General features: G+C 43.9%; 1 protein-coding gene across 1 annotated transcript in view; it reads right to left on the bottom strand.

The window, feature by feature from the left end:
• Window positions 1-22,699, bottom strand: part of LOC142733369 (KICSTOR complex protein SZT2-like) — a gene marked incomplete at its 5' end in the record, with an annotated part of 100,860 nt that extends 78,161 nt beyond the window's left edge. The window contains 18 exons of the mRNA XM_075849536.1: window positions 690-858; window positions 2,430-2,521; window positions 2,908-2,986; window positions 4,217-4,447; window positions 5,459-5,664; window positions 8,592-8,706; window positions 9,591-9,743; window positions 11,234-11,376; window positions 11,462-11,591; window positions 14,347-14,572; window positions 15,001-15,171; window positions 16,491-16,701; window positions 17,055-17,161; window positions 17,251-17,389; window positions 20,659-20,790; window positions 20,876-21,046; window positions 21,654-21,827; window positions 22,574-22,699. Of these exons, the coding sequence (XP_075705651.1) occupies window positions 690-858; window positions 2,430-2,521; window positions 2,908-2,986; window positions 4,217-4,447; window positions 5,459-5,664; window positions 8,592-8,706; window positions 9,591-9,743; window positions 11,234-11,376; window positions 11,462-11,591; window positions 14,347-14,572; window positions 15,001-15,171; window positions 16,491-16,701; window positions 17,055-17,161; window positions 17,251-17,389; window positions 20,659-20,790; window positions 20,876-21,046; window positions 21,654-21,827; window positions 22,574-22,699 (2,775 nt within the window). The remainder of the gene's footprint in view (window positions 1-689; window positions 859-2,429; window positions 2,522-2,907; window positions 2,987-4,216; window positions 4,448-5,458; window positions 5,665-8,591; window positions 8,707-9,590; window positions 9,744-11,233; window positions 11,377-11,461; window positions 11,592-14,346; window positions 14,573-15,000; window positions 15,172-16,490; window positions 16,702-17,054; window positions 17,162-17,250; window positions 17,390-20,658; window positions 20,791-20,875; window positions 21,047-21,653; window positions 21,828-22,573) is intronic.
• Window positions 22,700-23,929: the final 1,230 nt, after the last annotated feature.

Genomic DNA, 23,929 nt, shown 5'->3' with positions numbered 1-23,929 from the left:
TGGTTCCAATTTTAACAATGTGTAAGGTGTCGACTTTCATAAAATATATGGGTTGGGGGGGTATAATAAGATTGTTTTGCGTACATCAAAAGTGTGAAAATTGTTGCGGCAATGAACGGGTTAAAAAACTCTTTTAGTGGATGAATCATGGAAGATCTGTCGTTTGATCGATCCTATATCTTCCGTCTATGGTTGGTTTTGCATATTAGGCCTCATGCACACGACCGTATTTTTCATCCATCAGTAAATACGGATCTGTAGTCATTTATAGTCATCTGTAAATCATCCACAAGGGTGTGCGTAAACGGGGTCCGTATTACAGATCCACTAAAAAGCAGGGAGGAATCTAGGGTAATCTCCTGGTGTTGCATAGCAACGCTTCCGTAATTACGTAAGCGCCCATAGACATCTATGGAGAGTCCGTGCCGTAATTACGGTTAAAAAAAAGGACATTTTCTATCATTTCTACAGCACGGACACCCATCCGTAAATACGCGGAAAGGTGTCCGTAGCCCATAGAAATGAATGGGTCCATAATGAAGGATGAAAAATACGGTGGTGTGAAGGGGGCCTTATAGGCAGTCTATAGCTTACAACCCGATATACGTCATATTACACGGCACTGAATCCAATTACTTCCCAAATGTCCATTGTTTTAGAAGCCCCTCGCTGCGCGCCCATATACTCACCGCCTGCGGGATCTCCGAGTACATAAGACCTTGAAGGTGTTTCCAGCGCTCCGAGGTCCCCATGATGGAGCCGCTTTGAGGTTCCACCCAACATTCAGACACCAGATGCAGCTCCGTGTCCTGTTCTATGGCCTCCACCTCCAGGTCATTATCTTCATCCGTAGAGAAGCTGCAGACGCAAAAAAAGGAACGATTTAAAGGGGAACACCTGGAATTACCGACAAGTTAGACTAGGGGTGGCAATGTGCTGGAAATAGAACGAGAGTAAACTTACCTATAGATATAGGACCTATAGATATGTATTATAAGTTCTGCCAGCAATCAATCTGCCCGATGTCACCTGACTGATGTCACCATAGCAGATACGTTGGGCAGATTGTTGCTGAATTTGTCATAGAAACCAATAGGTATGTTTATTTATTTTTAATTTCCTCCTCATTCCCCTTTAACCCCTTCATGACCAAGCTATTTTTTACGTTTTTCCATCGTCTCATTCGAAGAGCTATAACTCTTTTATTTTTGCGTCGACATCGCTGTGTAAGGTCTTGTTTTTTGCGGGACAAGTTGTATTTTTTTTAATAGCACCATTTTGAGGTACATATTATTTATTGATTAACTTTTATTAACTTTTTTTGGGGGGGGGGGGGGAATAGAATCTACGCTGTTTACCGTGTGGTATAAATAACACTAACAGCGGGTTGTCACGATTGCAACGATACCAAATTTGTATAGATTTTGTATGTTTTACTACTTTTACACAGTATAAACGCTTTTTTTTCAAAGTTATTTGTTTTTGGGTCTCCATATTTGAAGAGCCGTAACTTTTTTATTGTTCTGCCGATGCGGTTGTACGAGGGCTTTTTTCTTTTTGCTGGAAAACTTGTAGTTTTTATTGGTACCATTTTGGAGTAGATGCGACTTTTTGATCACTTTTTATCACACTTTTTTTAAGTCAAGATTCACAGAAAACAGTAAATTTTTCCATAGGTTTTTTGTTAATTTTTTTACGGCGTTCACCGTGCGGGTTAAATAGTGTAATAGATTTATAGATTTATAGTCGGGGTCGTTACGGACGCGGCGATACCAAATATGTGTAACTTTTTTACTTTATTTTTGTTTTTTAATAGTAAAGCATTTTGTAAGGGGGAAAAAGTGGGTTTTTCATTTTTTTCCACATTTTTTTTTAAAATTAACTTTATTGAACTTTTTTTTACTAGTCCCACTAGAGGACTTTAATATGCGATCATCCGATCGCTATTATAATACACTGCAATACTTTTGTATTGCAGTGTATTACTGCCTGTCCGTGTAAAACAGACAGACATCTGCTAGGCCTGTGGCATGATCTAACAGGCATTCGCTACAGGCAGACCTGGGGGCCTTTATTAGGCCCCCGGCTGGCATCGAGAGACACAGACACTCAGTGATCTTCTCACTGGGTGTCGGTGGGATGAGAGGGAGCTCCCTCCCTCTCTCCAAAGCCACTCAGATGCGGCGCACGCTATTGAGCGCTGCATCTGAAGGGTTAAACGGGTGAGATCGATACTTATATCGATCTCACACATTCGAGCAGGGACGCCCCCAGCCCTGAGCTACCTCTGGCAGCTGAGAGCAGGGAGATTTAACGGCTCCCTGCTCTGTTAATTTATTCTGATGCAGCGCCGTGAAAAGGCGTATTGGCGGTCACTTACGGGTTAAGAATGTATAATGGAACGGTCGATACAGGAAAAGAGAACGCACCTGTCCTTGGTGGATGTGACATGTGGCGGAAAGAGAATGTACTGGATGATACAGCTGTGCTTCTCTATACTGCCTTCACCTATAGAATCGTCCTGCAAGAAATGTGCACAATGATTGCATAAAGAGTTATCATTACCAAGGTCAAGTTCACACTTTGCATTTCATAAAAACAAATTTCCTGCTGTGTTTTGTTTTTGCAATGGGAAAACCAGAAGCTGGATGTCACATAAATGTGGTTTGTTACAATGTATCAGTGTAACTAAAAAACTATCAGCCAACGGTCCAGGCTATTTAGCGGACAGAGGATTTCCGAGTCCTTTGTTTCCCAAAGAGATGAGCAGCTACGGAGGTGTCTAGAAGCCGCTTGTCTCACTCCCCCTATTAGAATAGTGAGCTGAACACACATGTTTTCGGGGCAGTCAGAGCTGCTAGAGATCCACGAAACAGGTCTATGGACGGGATAAGATAAGACGCTCACCTGAATGGGGACCTCTAAGACCATGTTAATGATTCCTTCTCCACTTGATGCAAAATGGAAACCTTCAGAGAGTCGGATCCTGGCAAAATAATAGGACAATAAGGACCAGCATTAAGGCGCTGCATCTGTAATATACCAGTTTATCAGAATACGATCCATCCATGTAAAGGTTCTCCCCAATCCAGAGAGAGTTGCAATATTTTTTCTGCTTGGAAAGCTTGTCAGGAAAGGAGCATTCAGGGATAGCTCCCGTCATATCAGGGACAGCTCCCGTCAGATCAGGGACAGCTCCCGTCAGATCAGGGACAGCTCCCGTCAGATCAGGGACAGCTCCCGTCAGATCAGGGACAGCTCCCGTCAGATCAGGGACAGCTCCTGTCAGATCAGGCATTGCTCCCGTCACATCAGGGATAGCTCCCGTCACATCAGGCATAGCTCCCGTCACATCAGGGACAGCTCCCGTCACATCAGGGACAGCTCCCGTCACATCAGGCATAGCTCCCGTCACATCAGGCATAGCTCCCGTCACATCAGGCATAGCTCCCGTCACATCAGGCATAGCTCCCGTCACATCAGGCATAGCTCCCGTCACATCAGGGATAGCTCCCGTCACATCAGGGATAGCTCCCGTCACATCAGGGATAGCTCCCGTCACATCAGGGATAGCTCCCGTCACATCAGGGATAGCTCCCGTCACATCAGGGATAGCTCCAGTCACATCAGGGATAGCTCCAGTCACATCAGGGATAGCTCCAGTCACATCAGGGATAGCTCCAGTCACATCAGGCATAGCTCCCGTCACATCAGGCATAGCTCCCGTCACATCAGGCATAGCTCCCGTCACATCAGGGATAGCTCCCGTCACATCAGGGATAGCTCCCGTCACATCAGGGATAGCTCCCGTCACATCAGGGATAGCTCCCGTCACATCAGGGATAGCTCCCGTCACATCAGGGATAGCTCCAGTCACATCAGGGATAGCTCCAGTCACATCAGGGATAGCTCCAGTCACATCAGGGATAGCTCCAGTCACATCAGGGATAGCTCCAGTCACATCAGGGATAGCTCCAGTCACATCAGGGATAGCTCCAGTCACGGATCTGTGAACTCTGGTCCCGCACGGTTGCAAATCGGCAGTGAAAAACAGCTGTTTGTTTTTCACGGCCGATTTAACACCTGTTCGTGTGAATAAGCCCTAACTATACATGATGATTCTGGACCAATGGGAATGAAATGACAATTTTGGGCTGTAAAGTCCATTTTAAAGGTAATAAAGTTCATTTTAAAACGCTCAGATCCAGAAACGTACTCGGTCAGGGTGGACAGGATATGTGCCATGGCAGTTGTGGGTACAGTGGTCGTCAGGCCTGACTGCACAGACCAGATCCATCTTTGATGATAGAAGTAGCGGGATAAGGAGGCCAGGGTGGAGGAGGCCGAGCGATTGGTAATCAGAGGTCCAGGTACAGACGTGTGTTGTGCCAGGCTCTCCAAGTTCAGGATGAATGGCGTCCTGTAGTCCAGAGGAAGCTTGTCATACCTGGGAGAAGAAAAGAGAGCGGTGACTGAGAAATGTAAGTGGTTTGGAGTTATTAGGGGTCTGGGGTCAGAACTTGCCTGGCATTAAAGGGATCGTCCTGTCTTATGTAAATGAAGTCTAATAATTGTATAATAAAAACTTCTGAAACTTTCTAATATACTTTGCGTTTCAATCCTCACCCTTTTCCAGATTACTACTTGCTGTCAGTGAACGGAAAAAACAAAAACTTGTTCACCTCCAAAGTCAGAAAACCAGTACGGACCTAATACTTCTCACTGCTGCAGATAAATTGAGTCTAGACAATCCTCTGTGAGCAAAAAAAGCCTGCACTCCAGGCGGATACATTTTACCTGCACTGATACATTGTGGCAAACCTTCAAGACGGAAAAGAGATTTGCGCTGCTGATGTATTTAGCTCACAAGGCATTAGGCCTGTATGGGTTTTCAGCCTTTGGATCTATGAGAGAATGTTTCTATTTACCGACAAGCAGCAAAGATTTTGAAAATCTCAAGAAAGTAGATTAGAAAGTTGCAGAACTTTTATTATACAACGAAGCCAGAAAATCCCTAAAATGTAACCGGTTATTCCTCAGCGTGGCAAACTTCTAAAAGCCTCGTCCAGTGTAAATAAAGCAAGATCACCGTATAATTAACATTTCTGCAACTTTCTAACATACGTTGTGTTTAATTCCTCACCATTTTCAAAATGTCTGCTTGCTGTCAGGGAATAAAATAAAAACCCAATTTCATTCACTGATGGCAAGTAGATCTTAATAACATTTCATTATACAATGAGAATTTATTAACATAAAACTGGATAGCTGAAAACTAAGGGTTATTTCATCACAGACAACCCCATCATACGGGAAAAGGCTCCTGAAATCTCTGCTAGCCGGGAAACATAGATCACCAATTTTATCTCCAATTTCTTTGACTGTAAGTGGAAATCTAGAGGAGACAGAAGTCATTACTATCTGATTCCACACATTATTATCCGGCGTCTGCACTCACTTGATGAGCAGCTTCTCCAGGGGTTTGTGCAGCAAGACCAGGCAGCAGCGGTCAGAGAAGGCAGGAGGTGCGACCTGCGGAGGAGGGGATTTGGAGGGAGAGCTGACCCCAAACATCTTTCTCTTGACCCGAGGGGTGGTCTCTTTGCTCTGCACCCTGTGGGGGAATCGCAGCAGAAGGATCCGGTCTCTCAGCTCCTCCACGATCTGTGAGGTTTATATCCGGTCATTTATCTCAAGGAATAGCTATAGTTTTTCTAAGAATGAAAATATTCTCTACACAGGACTTTAAAGGGCTTTTTCCACATAAAAGTTTTATGTCTTATTTACTGGATGCCCCACAACAGCCGGAACAGTGAGGACCCGACTGACTTCCACCAATGCTAAGTATTATACTCCAGAGCTGCACTCACTATTCTGCTGGTGGAGTCACTGTGTACATACATTACATTACTTATCCTGTACTGATCCTGAGTTACATCCTGGGTTATACTCCAGAGCTGCACTCACTATTCTGGTGGTGGAGTCACTGTGTACATACATTACATTACTTATCCTGTACTGATCCTGAGTTATATCCTGTATTATACTCCAGAGCTGCACTCACTTTTCTGCTGGTGGAGTCACTATGTACATACATTACATTACTTATCCTGTACTGATTCTGAGTTACATCCTGTATAATACTCCAGAGCTGCACTCACTATTCTGCTGGTGGAGTCACTGTGTACATACATTACATTACTTATCCTGTACTGATCCTGAGTTACATCCTGTATTATACTCCAGAGCTGCACTCACTATTCTGCTGGTGGAGTCACTGTGTACATACATTACATTACTTATCCTGTACTGATCCTGAGTTACATCCTGTGTTCTACTCCAGAGCTGCACTCACTATTCTGCTGGTGGAGTCACTGTGTACATACATTACATTACTACTCCTGTACTGATCCTGAGTTACATCTTGTACTATACTCCAGAGCTGTACTCACTATTCTGCTGGTGGAGTCACTGTGTATATACATTACATTACTTATCCTGAGTTATATCCTGTATTATACTCCCTAGCTGCACTCACTATTCTGCTGGTGGAGTCACTGTGTACATACAATACATTACTTATCCTGTACTGATCCTGAGTTACATCCTGTATAATACTCCAGAGCTGCGCTCACTATTCTGCTGGTGGAGTCACTGTGTATATACATTACATTACTTATCCTGTACTGATCCTGAGTTACATCCTGTATTATACTCCAGAGCTGCACTCACTATTCTGCTGGTGGAGTCACTGTGTACATACATTACATTACTTATCCTGTACTGATCCAGAGTTATATCCTGTATTATACTCCAGAGCTGCACTCACAATTCTGCTGGTGGAGTCACTGTGTACATACATTACATTACTTATCCTGTACTGATCCTGAGTTACTTCCTGTATAATACTCCAGAGCTGCACTCACTATTCTGCTGGTGGAGTCACTGTGTATATACATTACATTACTTATCCTGTACTGATCCAGAGTTATATCCTGTATTATACTCCAGAGCTGCACTCACTATTCTGCTGGTGGAGTCACTGTGTTCATACATTACATTACTTATCCTGTACTGATCCTGAGTTATATCCTGTATTATACTCCAGAGCTGCACTCACTATTCTGCTGGTAGTCACTGTGTACATACATTACATTACTTATCCTGTACTGATCCGGAGTTACATCCTGTATTATACTCCAGAGCTGCACTCACTTTTCTGCTGGTGGAGTCACTGTGTACATACATTACATTACTTATCCTGTACTGATCCTGAGTTACATCCTGTATTATACTCCAGAGCAGCACTCACTATTCTGCTGGTGGAGTCACTGTGTACATACATTACATTACTTATCCTGTACTGATCCTGAGTTACATCCTGTATTATACTCCAGAGCTGCACTCACTATTCTGCTGGTGGAGTCACTGTGTACATACATTACATTACTTATCCTGTACTGATCCTGAGTTACATCCTGTATTATACTCCAGAGCTGCACTCCCTATTCTGCTGGTGTAGTCACTGTGTACATACATTACTTATCATGTACTGATCCTGAGTTACATCCTGTATTATACTCCAGAGCAGCACTCACTATTCTGCTGGTGGAGTCACTGTGTACATACATTACATTACTTATCCTGTACTGATCCTGAGTTACATCCTGTATTATACTCCAGAGCTGCACTCACTATTCTGCTGGTGGAGTCACTGTGTACATACATTACATAACTAATCCTGTACTGATCCTGAGTTACATCCTGTATTATACTCCAGAGTTGAACTTACTATTCTGCTTAAACAGTCAGCTTGTGAACAGACGCTCCCTTAAAATCTTAGCTAAGCTCCTATAATGCGGGATGGCGGGGGGGGGGGGTTATTTTTCCTACATGAAATTAATGACACTACCCATAATGCAAATCACAGGCTTTGTGAAGACACTGAACAAGCAGTGAGTGCTGGGAAATTTCAATAAGCCAGCAGAACTGTGACTGCAGCTCTGGATCTACTCTTGACGTTGGCCACTTTATCTTTATTTTTCCATATGTGCTGGAAACAGCACAAAAAGTAACGTACAAATATAATGATGTTAGAAGATCGGCGCTAATGTCCTTCACGTGTATAATGCCGCCACCTTGATTACTCCAATCTTCACTGCCTGCACTTTATTCCAGTCATGGACGCTGATGGAGGGGCATGTGACCGCACCTGTCCACCCGCAGCCGTAATAGAATAACACTGCACACAGCAAGGAAACATCCAATGGAGGCTGCTGATGGACGGCTCTGGTCACATGTCCCTCCGTCAGCGGCCATGTTGGCACGGAGTGCTGCTTCTAGAATATTTGGAAAAATTTAGATAAAATCGGGCAACCCCTTTAAGCATAAACTATGAAACATTTATAAAATCTCTCTGCTGAACTTGCTGCATAGAAACGTCTCCTCCTGGGGGGACTGTGAACCGCGCAGTGAATGAATCTATTGCAGAAAGTCTTAACCCTTCATAGACCACATGCTTGCTTTTCTCCAAAGAGTCTTAGACCAAAAAGCAGAGCTAATAATTTTTTTTTTTATATTTTTGGTTTCACCTTAATTCTGCAATTCGCAGGAGTTCCCAAGGGAAACCCCAGCCGGAGGACCATGCAGGGGGCTTTCCAGATTATTCGTACCACACAGAAAGAGGAAGGGGTCTGATTGGGATCGCTGTGAAAATTGAAAGGAGGAATAGAACAGAATTAAGAAATCCACACATTAAAGTTCATGCAGTGTATGATGAAAAGTTCTACAACTTTCATCTTTTATATTTTATGCTTCAATTCATCACCATTTTCAATTTCTGTTTGCTGTCAGTGAATGGAAAAATTATTGTTTTCATTTGGTGACTAAAAAATCTGCACAGACATGCAGGTGTATGCCAGCCAGAAATATTTATCATCTATCCAATGGATAGGTGATAAAAATGTTAGATTGCTGAGGGTCCAACCACTGGGACCCTCATTGATCGATAGAACAGGACCCTGGTCCTCCATTCCCTCCAGTTGCACGACCGTGTCTAGAAGATTGAATTGAGGAGCAGTCGAGCGTGCACCTTGCTGCTCCATTCAAATTATATGTCACTGGCAGATACAGCCGAGCTCCTGAATAGAGCGACGGGGTGCACGATTGATTCAAACTCCTCATAGCTGAGTGCGTGGATTTATAGCCATCAGTGGGGATCCCAGCGGTAAAACCCACAACAATCTAACATGTAAGACCCATCCAGTGTATAGGTAAAAAAAACTTCTGACTGGAATACCCCTTTAATACTTCTCACAGCAGCGGATTTGTTACAGTTGTATCCAGTCTAGACAATACTCTGTGAGTTAAAAACTTCAGCACGCCAGACTGTGTAACTCACATTGTCTAGACTGAATAAAACTGTAACAAACCCTCAGCTGTGAGATGTATTTGGTCTATAAAGGTTTTCAGCTACAAGATATAAACAAGAACCTTCCTATTAACTGACAGCAAGCATGGATCTTGAAAAGGATGAGAAAATGAAACACAAAAGTATATTAGAAAGTTGCACAAGAAAACATTCAGGTTACCTCAGCATTAACTTGACGTAGGAATAACTCTCCACCAGCACGAAGCTGCTCCAGTCTCGCAGGAGGGAGGTGAGCGCCGTGTGTGAGATACGACACAGAACTGTGCTATAGCGACCATTGTTCCCAGGAGTATGGAGGTGCTTGGGGACAGGCCTAAAAAGAAGGAAAAATAGATCAAAAGGTCCATTCCTTAGGCCACGTGTCCGTTTTGCGTGCGTTGCAGTTCCGTGTGACCTCCGTGTACGGTGCGCGTCTGCGTTTTTTTACGTCAGCAAAAAAAAATTTGAAAGAGGCGTTTATCTTTTTCTCATCATTTCTTTAGCAACTGTTGCGTGAATCACGGACAACACACGGATGTGCGTCCGTGTGTTGTCCGCGATTTTCACGCACCCGTTGACTTCTATGGGTTGCGTGATGCGCAAAAAATGCACAAGCATAGGATATGCTGTGAATTTCACGCGGCGGACACACGCCGCGTGAAAAACACAATGTTTGAATGGCCCCATTGAATTGCATAGGTCCGTGTGACGTCCGTTTTTTTAACGCGCGTAACACGGACATGAAATACGCTCGTGTGAATAAGGCCTTGAAGGCGTATCCCCCATCTCGGATATTTATGGCTTATCAATATTAATGTCCGATAGATGCAGGTCTCACCTCTGGGACCCGCAGCTTCCTCTATAACAGGGCCCCGGTCTTCCCTTCTGCCGCTGGGTTCCGACCACTGACTGACGAGGTGGCCAGGTTTTCTGGAAACAGCCAATCGTGTCTTGCTACGCCGTTTTATAGACGGGAATGTGAGTTCCGGAAACAGCGAGCCAGCTGCAGCAGAAGTTAGGATAGGAATCAGCGGGCCCCGTTATAGATAGGTGTGGGTCCCAGAGGTAGGATCCGCATTTATGGGACATTTATGGCATATCCTATGGATTTCCGATAAATGTTGGGGATGGGGACACCCCTCTAACTATTTGGCTGCTGTGACAGTTTTCACACTTTTGACACAAATGAATCCTGAATTATAAAATGGCAAAATGATAGTAAACCGCCATAGCAAAATATTCTATGAAAGTAGATGCGTCAAAAACATCATTGTAAAATCATGGGCGCCTTCATGCAACTTTGCATCCAAGCCTAACCCTGCGTAAAAAATGTACAGTCATGTTTAGGGCTAAAAGTCTGACCCCAGCCGAGCCTGAGACACACAATACCTCCCAACAAAGAAGGTAGAAGATGCGCAGCGTTCACACACGTCACTTATGTCCACACACAATCCCCAGAACTGAAGAGACCAGAACGGACTGCGATCCAGATGCCAATAAACATCCGAGTCATGAAGTCGGCAAATAGTCTGATTAGGTGCAAGGGGTATTAGATGTGTAACTGTGGGGGAAAAAAAGACCCCCCCCCCTAAATGTAAGCTCATATCCTCTCTGATTGGTAAGGTGGGGGGGGGGATTCCATGAAAAATTTTAATTTTGGAAAAAAGGATTTGACATTCAAGACTCCGCTTCCCACAAATAGATATAATTCATTTAAGATCGTATCTTATTATTTGTATTTATTTAACTTGGGGAGGGGTACCCCAAAAAGAAAAAGGTGTCGCTTTCTCCTCCCCAGCACATCGGTACGTCGATCACACTTACAAGTCATGCTCCAGCAGTAAAACAATGCGGTGCACGTGTAGCCAGCGTTGCCAGACATTGGCGTCCATTGAGAGGATGGGTTTCCAGTAGGATGAAAACTGTGAATGACCGGAGTCGGAGTCGCTGTGCTGCAGGGACAACACCTATAGAAGAAACGTAAAGAAACAGACACTGGCCGGTAACGTGAAATGCCAAACACCCCGCACCTTCACACTCCAGGAGACTTACTGGGGTTGTCGATCCCGGGGGGATGTAGAAGAGGGGAACCCCATTCTTGGTGCTCTCCGGGATTTTGAAATGCTCTGGTACGCTGTCAAATGATTTCAGGTGAACCAACATCTGATCTGTCTGACTGATGCTGCAAAACAAGAGCCGCCAAAGTAAAGAACTTCTCCTCGAATAATCTTAAACTTCAGCAAAACAAAAATCTGATGGGAGGAGATGCTGAATACTGAAGAGGACGTTTAATGCGCAGTTCCCTATAGCTGTAAGACAGCGCTCTGTAATCTGCAGCTCTCACATGTAGCAGAACTACAACCCCCAGCATGCCCTGATATTATACCCTACTGGTGTACGGAGCTGGTTGTTATTGACACCAGTCAGCAAGCATGTGGACAGACTAGCGCCTAACAGCTTATCCGAGCTACTATAATGCAAGGGGTAGTTTGTTTTCCCTAAATCCAATGACTGTCCATTGCCTGGCGTAAAGACTATTAACCCCTTCCCCCTGCTTGCATTCTGGGCCCTAATGTCCAAACCATTTTTTACATTTTTCCATTGTCACATTCGAAGAGCTGTAACTTTTTTATTTTTGCGTCGGCATAGCTGTATAAGGTCTTGTTTTTTGCGGGACGACTTGCAGTTTTTATTGGTACCATTTGAGAGTAGCTGCGACTTTTTGATCACTTTTTTTTAAAGTCAGGATTAACAGAAAACAGCAATTTTTCCATTGTTTTTTATTTTATTTTTTACGCCGTTCATCGTGCGGGTTAAATAATGTAACAGCTTTATAGTCGGGGTCGTTACGGACGCGGCGATACCAAATATGTGTAACTTTTTTGCTTTATTGTAGTTTTTTTTTAATAGTAAAGCATTTTGTAAGGGGAAAAAGTGGGTTTTTCATTTTTTTTTTTATTAACTTTATAAAACTTTTTTTACTAGTCCCACTAGGGGACTTCACTATCCTCCGATCGCTATTATAATACACTGCAATACTTTTGTATTGCAGTGTATTACTGCCTGTCCGTTTAACACGGACAGGCATCTGCTAGGTCATGCCTGCGGCATGATCTAGCAGGCATTCGCTGCAGGCAGACCTGGGGGTCTTTATTAGACCCCCGGCTGCCATAGAAGACACAGACACTGGGCGATTTTATCGCCGGGTGTCGGTGGGAGAGAGAGGGAGCTCCCTCCCTCTCTCCAAAACCACTCAGATGCGGTGCTCGCTATTGTGCACCGCATCTGAAGGGTTAAACGGGTGAGATCGATACTAATATCGATCTCACCCGGCAGAGCAGGGACGCCCCCAGCCCTCAGCTGCCTCTGGCAGCCGAGAGCAGGGAGATTTCACGGCTCCCTGCTCTGTTTACTTTATTCTACAGCAGCGCCGTAGAATGGCGGCGCTGTAGAATAAAGCCCACTAATGACCGCCGTGAAAAGGCTAATCGGCGGTCATTAAGGGGTTAAGAGAATATAAAAACACCAAAACAAGTTCAGTGCAGACACCGGAACAGCAGGTAATCCTGAAAGATTTCAGCTATGAAGCCTGAAGAATTATGAATGCAGCTCTGCAGTATAATACAGGATGTAACTCAGGATCAGTACAGGAGAAGTAATGTAATGTATGTACACAGTGACTCCACCAGCAGAATAGTGAGTGCAGCTCTGGAGTATAATACAGAATGTAACTCAGGATCAGTACAGGATAAGTAATGTAATGTATGTACACAGTAACTCCACCAGCAGAATAGTGAGTGCAGCTCTGGAGTATAATACAGGATATAACTCAGGATGAGTACAGGATAAGTAATGTAATGTATGTACACAGTGACTCCACCAGCAGAATAGTGAGTGCAGCTCTGGAGTATAATACAGGATGTAACTCAGGATCACTACAGGATAAGTAATGTATGTACACAGTGACTCCACCAACAGAATAGTGAGTGCAGCTCAGGAGTATAATACAGGATATAACTCAGGATCAGTACAGGATTAGTAATGTAATGTATGTACACAGTAACTCAACCAGCAGAATACTGAGTGCAGCTCTGGAGTATAATGCAGGATGTAACACAGGATCAGTACAGGGTAAGTAATGTAATGTATGTACACAGTGACTCCACCAGCAGAATAGTGAGTGCAGCTCTGGAGTATAATGCAGGATGTAACACAGGATCAGTATAGGGTAAGTAATGTAATGTATGTACGCAGTGAGTGCAGGTCTGGAGTATAATACATGCTATAACTCAGGATTAGTACAGAATAAGTAATGCCATGTATGTACACAGTGACAACTTCTATGGGTCATCTATGCAAAGTAAAATGATGTTCAAAAGATTCTTAAAGGTGCTATCCTAGAAGTGATTTTTTTCCCCTTAGGGGCTGTAAATTAAATAAAAAAAACAAAAAAGCAATACTTACTTATCCGTGCCCCTGGCGATCCAGCGCTGTCGCTCCGGCGTCAGTCCCGATGCTTGTTCACTTTCATGTAGCATGTGACCGCTGCATGTAAACAAGCATTGGGTCGGCCTACGGAGTGACAGCGCTGGATCTCCAGGGGCAAGGATAGGTTAGTATTACTTTTTTGTTTTATTTATTTCATCTGTAGCCCCTAACCAAAAATGTTCACTTCCCGGGTAACCCCTTTAACTTCCCAAACTCCTTATGCCACCTCACCCATTACAGAAAAGATCTGCCACTACATGACCAGAAAGAAGGTACAACGATGGGCACAGGTCCCGTTATAGTCCTGTCAAGTCCTATTGCAAAACGAGGATGATATTTTGACTTCTGCCCTTCGTTGATGATTTTCTAATTTGCTAATTAAGTAAATGAAGCAATGGGATGAGCGTGGCGTTCCCATCCTCTGGCTATAGGTGACGTCACTACATTACCTCTGCAGAGTGTTCCAGAAGCGGCGTATTACACTGGTCCTATACATGCTGGTGATGGGTTTTTTCAATGTGCAGCTGATGTCGTGCAGGATATCATAGCTCCCTTCCATTACCACTTCTACCCTTGTGCTGCGCTTGGCGAGGTCCAGGGGCCACGGAGCTACGGCGAGGTACTCGACACGCATGTTGTGCTTCCATAGCAGAACCAACTTTACCTCCAGCAATCCTACCAATGAGATAACACGGTCAGTAAATGGCTCCACACAGATATAACTCTGTATTTTAGGAGATGTGCTCTATCACATTGGTATAGGAAAATCTTATTGGCCTTATCAGAATAACATGGGTAAATATAGGAAATGAGGACTAATAGGGGTCCCAGTGGCCAGACCCCACAAGTTACTCTATTATGGCTTATCTAGTTGAAACAAATAGTGACATAGTAAGATGGAAATACATGAGTCCATCTAGTTCCCCCGATTATCCTGCAGTGTTGACAGAGGAAGGTAACAAAACCCCTCTGATATATAGTCCCCAATTGTCCTCATCTTAAGGGACACATTTCTTCTCGACTCTAAACATAACAATCAGTATAAATTCCTCATAGTCATCGAATAGAAAACTTATATTCTAATATTATGTGCACAAAACCACCTTTTGTAATGCGGATCTCCCGGATGCTGTATCCTTCCCTGAGCCGCACGGACACCACGCTAATAATGTCAGCGTGCACCTCTTTCTCTGCATGCTTCCTCCGGCGCGTGGCGAGGGCAGGGTTACTGCTGGCAGACACCAGGTGCTCATTGAACAGTTTATGCTGAGAGCCTGAGGACATAAAATGTGATTCATAATCAACTACATAAAGAGATTGTAAAGACTAAAACATAACGATGGTCATTATTCTTTTAGGGAAGTTTAATTATTTTCCGATTTATAGTTCATTCAACGCTGATTACCATTTTATAACTTGCATTCAGAAACTACCCAAAAAAACCAGTACTGATCTGGAGTTATATCCTGTATTATACTCCAGAGCTGCACTCACTATTCTGCTGGTGGAGTCACTGTGTACATACATTACATTACTTCTCCTGTACTGATTCTGAGTTACATCCTGCATTATACTCCAGAGCTGCACTCACTATTCTGCTGGTGGAGTCACTGTGTACATACATTACATTACTTATCCTGTACTGATCCTGAGTTACATCCTGTATTATACTCCAGAGCTGCACTCACTATTCTGCTGGTGGAGTCACTGTGTACATACATTACATTACTTATCCTGTACTGATCCTGAGTTACATCCTGTATTATACTCCAGAGCTGCACTCACTATTCTGCTGGTGGAGTCACTGTGTACATACATTACATTACTTATCCTGTACTGATCCTGAGTTATATCCTGTATTATACTCCAGAGCTGCACTCACTATTCTGCTGGTGGAGTCACTGTGTACATACATTACTTATCCTGTACTGATCCTGAGTTACATCCTGTATTATACTCCAGAGCTGCACTCACTATTCTGCTGGTGGAGTCACTGTGTACATACATTACATTACTTATCCTGTATTAAACTCCAGAGCTGCAGTCACTATTCTGCTGGTGGTGTCACTGTGTACATACATTACATTACTTATCTTGTACTGATCCGGAGTTACATCCTGTATTATACTCCGGAGCTGCACTCACTATTCTGCTGGTGGAGTCACTGTGTACATACATTACATTACTTATCCTGTACTGATCCTGAGTTACATCCTGTATTATACTCCAGAGCTGCACTCACTATTCTGCTGGTGGAGTCACTGTGTACATACATTACATTACTTATCCTGTACTGATCCTGAGTTACATCGTGTATTATACTCCAGAGCTGCACTCACTATTCTGCTGGTGGAGTCACTGTGTACATACATTACATTACTTATCCTGTACTGATCCTGAGTTACATCCAGTATTATACTCCAGAGCTGCACTCACTATTCTACTGGGGGAGTCTCTGTGTACCGACATGACACCAGCAGAATAGTGAGTGCAGCTCTGGAGTATAATACATGGTAATCAAATGTGCAGTTACGCTATAAGGTAACAGAAGATTTAAATTACAGCAATAAAACAAGAAACACTCGGCTCTCACCACAGTAATACTCAGGATTTAGGGCCTCCCCCGTGCGTAGAAAAGAATACAGTAAGAACGCCTTGTGATAAACATTCATGTCCGTCTGTCCGGCTTCTACTTCCGGACAAGAAGAGAGGTAAGACCCCAGAGTCGCCATAGCAATAAACTTCATCAGCTCAACGTTAGGAACGTAGCCGAAGCTGCAGTCGTAAGAATATACACCACCGACCTGTAATAAGAGGGCACAGAGACATGTTCATGAATGATGGGGTTCAGGGAAGCCCTTTCTACAGACATTATAAGGTTTTCCCATCAGGATCAGATCTACCAGCGAGATCTATACAGAGCGGCTCTGGGTTGGAGACTCTCCGCATTGGTGCAGTTCACAGTCACCTATTATTTCAAGGAACGCCGTCATTTGATACATTTTCCCTACAGTATCAGGAACACTTTCCTGAAAATAGTTGTGGGCGTCCAGGAGCACGCGCATACCCATCCCCCCTTCATTCTACTGTTGGTGACCTACCCAATGAAGAAGGATTGACCAAACCGGACATTTAAACTAACCCCTGCAGCTTTTACCTGGACGAAGGAGCAGGCGATGGTTCCGCTGCGCAGCTGATTCAATAACGTCTCGCACACGGCAACGTCCGGGACACTGGTGACGCCGTCGGTGATCACGATTATTCCTATAGGAGCACAGCAGAGTCAGAGGAGTTCATCTCATTGGAATCGATTATGAAAGGACAGGATTCAATAAATACAGAGACGCACTCACCTGCGCTGGAGTTGGCTGGTAACAGCTGTAAAGCCAGGATCCCCTGCCGTATCATACTGACCAATCCAATGTCAGCCGTGACCATGGAAACGCCCATCTTTCTGCCTGGATGTTGGTTTTCGTAGTTTGGTATGCAATCCTAATAAAATAATCAGAGTTTAACCCCTTAGTGACCAGCCCATTTTAGGCCTTAATGACCAAGCTATTTTATTCGTTTTTCTATAGTCGCATTCAAAGAGCTATAACGTTTTTATTTTTTCGTCTACATAGCTGTATGAGGACTTGTTTTTTGCGGGATTAGTTGTGCTTTTTAATGGCACCATTTTTGGGTACATATAATTTTTATATTAACTTTTATTAACCTTTTTGGGGGGGGGATTATAAAAAAAAACTGAAATTCCGCCATTGTTCTATGCGTTTTTAAATTGACGCCGTTCACTGTGCGACGTAAATAACTTGTTACCTTTATTCTATGGGTCGGTACGATTACGGCGATACCACATATGTGGAGGTTTTTTTATGTTTTACGACTTTTGCACACAAAAAAACACTTTTGAACTAAAATTATTTGCTTTTGCCTCGTCGCTTTCCAAGAGCCGTCATTTTTTTATTTTTCCATCAATGTAGTGATTTTTTGGGCTTGTTTTCTGCGGGACAAGACGTAGTTTTGAATGGTACTGTTTTGGGGTGCATGGGACTTATTGATTCATTTTTATTATGACTTTTTTGAGGGGCAATGGAAAAAAATTGCAATTTCGCCATGTTTTTTTTTTACGGTGTTCACTTTGCGGTTTAAATTACATATTAACTTTATTAATGGAGTCATTACGGTCGCGGCGATACCACATATGTGTACTTTTTTTTTATTTTTTACACTTTTACTAAATAAAACCACTTTTTATGGAAAAAAATGGTTTTATTTATTTTTTTACTGTACTTTTTATTAATAATCTTTATTTCACTTTGATGACTGATTTTATTAGTCCCACTAGGGGACTTTACTGTGCGATGTTCCGATCGCTGCTATAATGCTCTGGTATACTTCGTATACCAGAGCATTATTGCCTGTCAGTGTAAATCTGACAGGCAATCTGTTAGGACGTGCCTCCGGCGCGTCCTAACAGGAATATGTCCAGGGCAGACCTGGGGGCTTTTATCAAGCCCCCGGCTGCCATGACACCCCATCGGAGACCCGCGATTTCATTCAAAGTTAAATGCCGCGGTCGCTATTGACGGCGGCATTTAACGGGTTAAACGGCCGCGATCGAAGTAAACTTCGATCGCGGGCGTTGGAGCAGGAGCTCAGCTGTCATCAGACAGCAGAGCCCCGGCTCCTGCCTGCACGGGGGACCCGTGCAGGACTTAGACTAGGCTGACGTGAAAAGGCGTCAGCCTAGCCTAAAGCCCATTAGTGACCGACGTAAAAAGGCGTATTAGTGGTCACTAAGGGGTTAATTAAAGTAGACCGCTGCCGTCTACGTGACCTCTACGGCGCCCCCTGCCTTTAGGTGGTATATGGGATCTGTAAACGGACGCAAATCACCCGTGTACAGAAATCATTACTGTAGGCGTAACAGCAGATAGACAAAAACAAGTGGAAGATGATATGTGTATGGATTTGACATATATTCTGCCATATGGATGCATTATTATACGGGTCCGTGACGCACACGACAGAGGAAGCTCCAGGAGTGCGGATGAGTTTTCCTAGTAGCTGGAGGAAGCAGCGGTGACAGGATCTGTGTCCCCCCCAGTATTCCTCTGTATGTAGATCAGACTCTGTTCACACTGCGTTTTGAGCCTTCCGTCGGAAGAACACGTCAGGAGGACTATAGAGGTAAACCTGTGACTCTCCCACTGTATAGGCAAACATTGGGATACGGGTCGCCTCCGCTGCCCCCTTCCCCCATCTTACAACTGCTCGATCCAGGCCGGCACCATTACGGACTCTGTTAAATGTTTTTTACTGGATGGAATAATGTGGTTGGTTACACTATTCTATCCACGGCGGGGGGTTCGGGCATTCGGGTCCCAGTGCTAGACACGGACTATGAGCGCTGTGTTTGGCATTTTATGTGGCTGATTTTCACGAGGATCGAGCTGATGATGTGTCGGGCGGATCGGCTTAATCACAGAGCACTCTACATATACATGACCACATATATTTACATTCTAGCTGCACGGGGCATTGGCAGCTGGAATGTAAATATACAGATTGTGGTCACCTATGGGTTAAAGGGGAATTCCATCCGGAGTAAAAAAAAAAAAAAAAATGTATCAAATAGTTGCAACAGGAAATTGCAGCCATTAATGCTACTATATTTTTTTTTTCCAGGCCGGCGAGGATACAGATAAATCTGCCTGGTCATGCGCCGCTGCTTTGTTGCCTCCTCATTGCTGCTCTGTATGGCAGATAAATATGCGACAACCCTCCAGGAAAGCTGTAATGGCAGATATTAATAATGAGCACTCTAATGATGGGACATGCTTGCTGTCAGTGTACGGGAACATTCTTGTTTACATTTGGAACCTGAAAACCCGTACAGACCTAAGGCCTTGTTCACATCTGCTATGGAGGCTCCGTCACAGATTCCACCGTAAATAACAGAAACAATAGCGCAGCATGCTGCGCTATTATTTATGGTAAAACCTCGGACACCCCGATTGTAAGCCAATGGAACCCATTAAAGTCAATGGGTTCTGTCGGCCGCCTGTGGCATCCGTGGTGCTCCTCTGACGTAGCAGAGAAACGGAATACCGAGCACAGATGTGAACAGGCCCTAATACGGCTTACAGCTGAGGGCTTGTTACAGAAAATTGTATTTCGTTTACACAATCCTCTGCAAGCATCGGAACACATCTCTCTCCTGCCCTGATAGTTTGCTACAATGTATCAGTGCAGGTAGAATGTATCAGTCTGGATTCCAGGCTGTTAAAGAAGATAGTCTAGACTGGATACAATTGTAGCAAACCACCAGCTGTTACGTGTGTACATCTGTTCTGATTTAATGACAGTAAGCAGAGATTTTGAAAATGGTGAGGAATTGAAACAAAGTCTATTAGAAAGTTGCAGAACTTTTTATTAAACTATTTTGGTTATTATTTTTGGCAGATGCTCAGAATTTCAACAGGATTCACTGAAAATGAAATGTGTGGAGGGTCTGGTAAGGTTTGGGGGCAGCAGGGATTTGATAAAATAGCTTTATACTTATATTATCCCATTGCCTCCTCACAGTGAATGGGGAGAGGCCGGCTGTGACCTCACATCTGTTTTGAGTAAGGTTCGACGGGTCGGATTTGAACTAATGCAATGCAGTGGATTTTTTTTTTAAAGAGATAAGCGGCATTATATGTGTTTGGGTGCTGCTTATCTCCACCCATAATAAATAATACGCCCATTATGCCCACCTGAGTAAATGGACGATACTGTTGCTGGAGGATTTCTGCAATCTTATTCTCGAAGGTGCCTAACTGCAGGTAAACATGTTGGAGAAACGCCGGCAGCTTCTGTTCGTCCAATCGACAGCCCTGAACAAGCACCTGAGGCAGCAAGAGAAGGCGGCACGTTACTCGCACTGCAGAATAAAAGGTGATGGCGCAGTGCGACCATAGCTTCCATTATTACCTGATGAGTCTGCAGTCCAATAATAGAGGAATATGCCTGAATGGTAACAAAGATTTCAGGCCGGAAAGCCAAGCTGGATCCTGGGATACGAAAATGCCTGAGGAGTCCCAGCAGACAGCGGGAGAGAGAATGGAAGATCTCATCGAAAATGATCTCCTCTGTGGAGTCGTCCTGGAGAAAGAGAGAAAATCTGCGTCAACGGAGAAGGTGCAAGTACAGACTTTATTCCATAATCCAGAATCTGATAATCCGGAATAGTTTCCAGAACAGAACTGCAGAATGGTCTTGAATTTCACAAGAGCAGAAGACAGACCCTTACCAGAAATATCTAATAATCCGGCACCCATCAAGTCCCATTAAAGGGGTTTTCCAGGACTGTAATATCGATGGCCTATCCTTAGGACAGGCCATCAATATCTGATCAGCTCCAGGCACCTCCACCAATCAGTTACATAAAGGAGATGCGCCCATTTGTTGCTTACAGAGACACAGCGCCTACATTTGGTTGTGGCTGTGTCTGGTACTGCATGTCACATCAGCTCAAGTGAACGGGACTGAGATGCAATATTATGTACAGCCACAATAAAATGTACCGCGCTGTGCCTGAGTAAATAATGAAGCCCCTTCATACAGGTGATCGGCGGGGGTGCTGGGAGTCGGACCCCCACTCATAAGATATTAATGGCCTATCCTAAGGAAATGCCATACATTTTACTGTCCCAGAAAACCCCTTCAATGTCAATATCCATCATATCTGATAATCCGGTCCCTTAATTACCACAATCACAGTAGAAGGACTGAGGTCGAGCTCTATCACGAAGCGGTACTGCCGCGCCAGGAAGGTGACCAACGTTGATGGCACTAAAAGGAACAGGCCAGGGCGGACAGGCTCATCGGGCTGCCAGCCATGAGGTACGACGCTCACTACTTCTAATTCGCTGCCACGTAAACCCTAAAAGAGACAAAGATCAGGAGAAAAAAATGATAAGCAGCAACACATTTTGCAACTTTATAACATACGTTGTCTTTTATTTCCCTATCATTTCCATGATCTCTGCTTGCTGTCGGTGAATTTATACAAATGTATCCGGGTAGGAGTCTTTAACCCGGAGACCAGGACCAGAGAAAGGTTTGTGCTGTTATTAGGTTTTGCTCACCAACGACTGATACACTATAACAAACACTCAGCTGTCTGTGTAGGACTAGGTCAGGATAGCTTTTTAGCTTGTGAATGTAATTAAGCATCTTTCCATTCACTGACAGCAAAAAACCGCTAAATACAAAATAACTTGATAGAAGAGAACGACTTTTTTTTTTTTTTTAATAGGATATTTTCATTTAGGGTGAAACGTTTCTGAAGTTAGAGCCTCTGTTCATGTACAGGGAAATCAAAATAATGCCCTTAAAATAAACACATGATTTTTGGCTGCATTGTGTGAATAGGGTTTTAGAAAAGGGAACATTTGCCCACAGCGGCAAATCCCCAAACTCAAGATACTAAAGGCGTATTCACACAGTGCAGTTGCACATATGGCGTTTTTGCAGCAATTTTCGTAAAATGACGCACGTTTTTGCCTGGATAGTGTGAAAATTGTGGTAAAAAAAAAACCCATTATGACCGCACCGTGTGAATACGCCCTAACGCTTCGCATGGTCTAATGACTTGCCCTCTACCCTTCACATTTAACCCACACTTACCAACTCAGATTCAGGGACAGGAGAAATGGACTGGTGAAGGTTGCTGAGGAACCAGGCCAAGCGGACATTGCGAGAGATGCGGTAATCCTTCTTCATCAACAGAAAGACTTGTCCGGCCTCCTCCACCTGCAAATCAACGTCAAGTGACAATGTCAAAAGTGCCACGAAGAGAAAATCTGTGGGGGGGGGGGGGTTGTCAATAAGGAGATCATGTCGGCTTAAAGGGGGTGATCCAGAACTTTCTAATATACTTTGTGATCCAATTTCTTATTGTTTTCAAGATCTCTAATTGCTGTCAGTGAAGTGAAACATTCTTGTACTAGTACTTCTCACAACTGAGGGTTTGGTACAATTGTATCCAGTCTAGACAATTCCATGTTTCAGCAGCACAAATCTCTCCTGTCCTGATAGTTTGTTACAATGTATCAGTGCAGGTAAAATGTATCAGCCTGGAGTTCGGGCAGTTTATATCACAGAGAATTATCTAGACTGGGTACAGTTGAAGCAAACCCTCAGCTGTAAGAAGAATTTGGCACTACTCACATCTGCATTGGAGGCTCCGTCTCAGATTCCGTCATTTTAAATAACGGAAACCCGACAGAGCCCACTAAGGGCGATGAGTTCCGTCAGGCGCTGTTGGTTTCCTTCATGCGACGGATCTGTTGGTCCGTTTTTTTCCTTTATACTGTTCCTATTACGGAGCAGATTAACGGAAATTGCAGCGCGGATTAAACAGAGTCCTGGGCACGCATGGGTTTGCAGCCTCTGAATGTAAACAGTTAATGATTCCATTTACTTACAGCAATCAGAGATCTAGAAAGTGACCTCTATTCCGGTTTTACCAAAAATTGTCTATCTTGGGATTACTATCTCGGACAATCTGCAGGACTATGTGAAATTAAATATTGCGCCTTTATTAAAAGACATGTGACCGAAATGTAAAAATTGGCGCAGACTTAATCTTCCTTTTATGGCTGGAATTAATCAGGTTAACTCCTCATCCATACGACCGAGTCCCGTCAGTGATCCGAGGAAAGACAGGACGCGTTCTATCTTTTCTCGGATCGGAGACTCGGACCATTTTTCACGGACCCGATTCACCCGTCAAAGTGAATGGGTCTGTGAAAACAATCGGGTGGCACTCAGATGCCGTCAAAAACGGCCCGAGTGGCACAACGGTCGTGTGCACGAGGCATTATTACAGGTGCTAAACATAATGCTCCAATTTGGTTAGAGGCCAAAATATGAACCACTATGGAGTCCATTATAAGATTGATATGGGATGGGTAAAAAGCCACGTATTCAATTGTTGATACTTCAGGAACAAGATACAGAGGGAGGGGAGGGCGGTGCATC

This window comes from Rhinoderma darwinii, unplaced genomic scaffold (assembly GCF_050947455.1).
Source record: "Rhinoderma darwinii isolate aRhiDar2 unplaced genomic scaffold, aRhiDar2.hap1 Scaffold_943, whole genome shotgun sequence".
Lineage (NCBI taxonomy): Eukaryota > Metazoa > Chordata > Amphibia > Anura > Rhinodermatidae > Rhinoderma > Rhinoderma darwinii.
The sequence above is the reverse complement of the archived record's forward strand: the minus strand, read 5'-3'. Positions and strand labels throughout refer to the sequence as shown.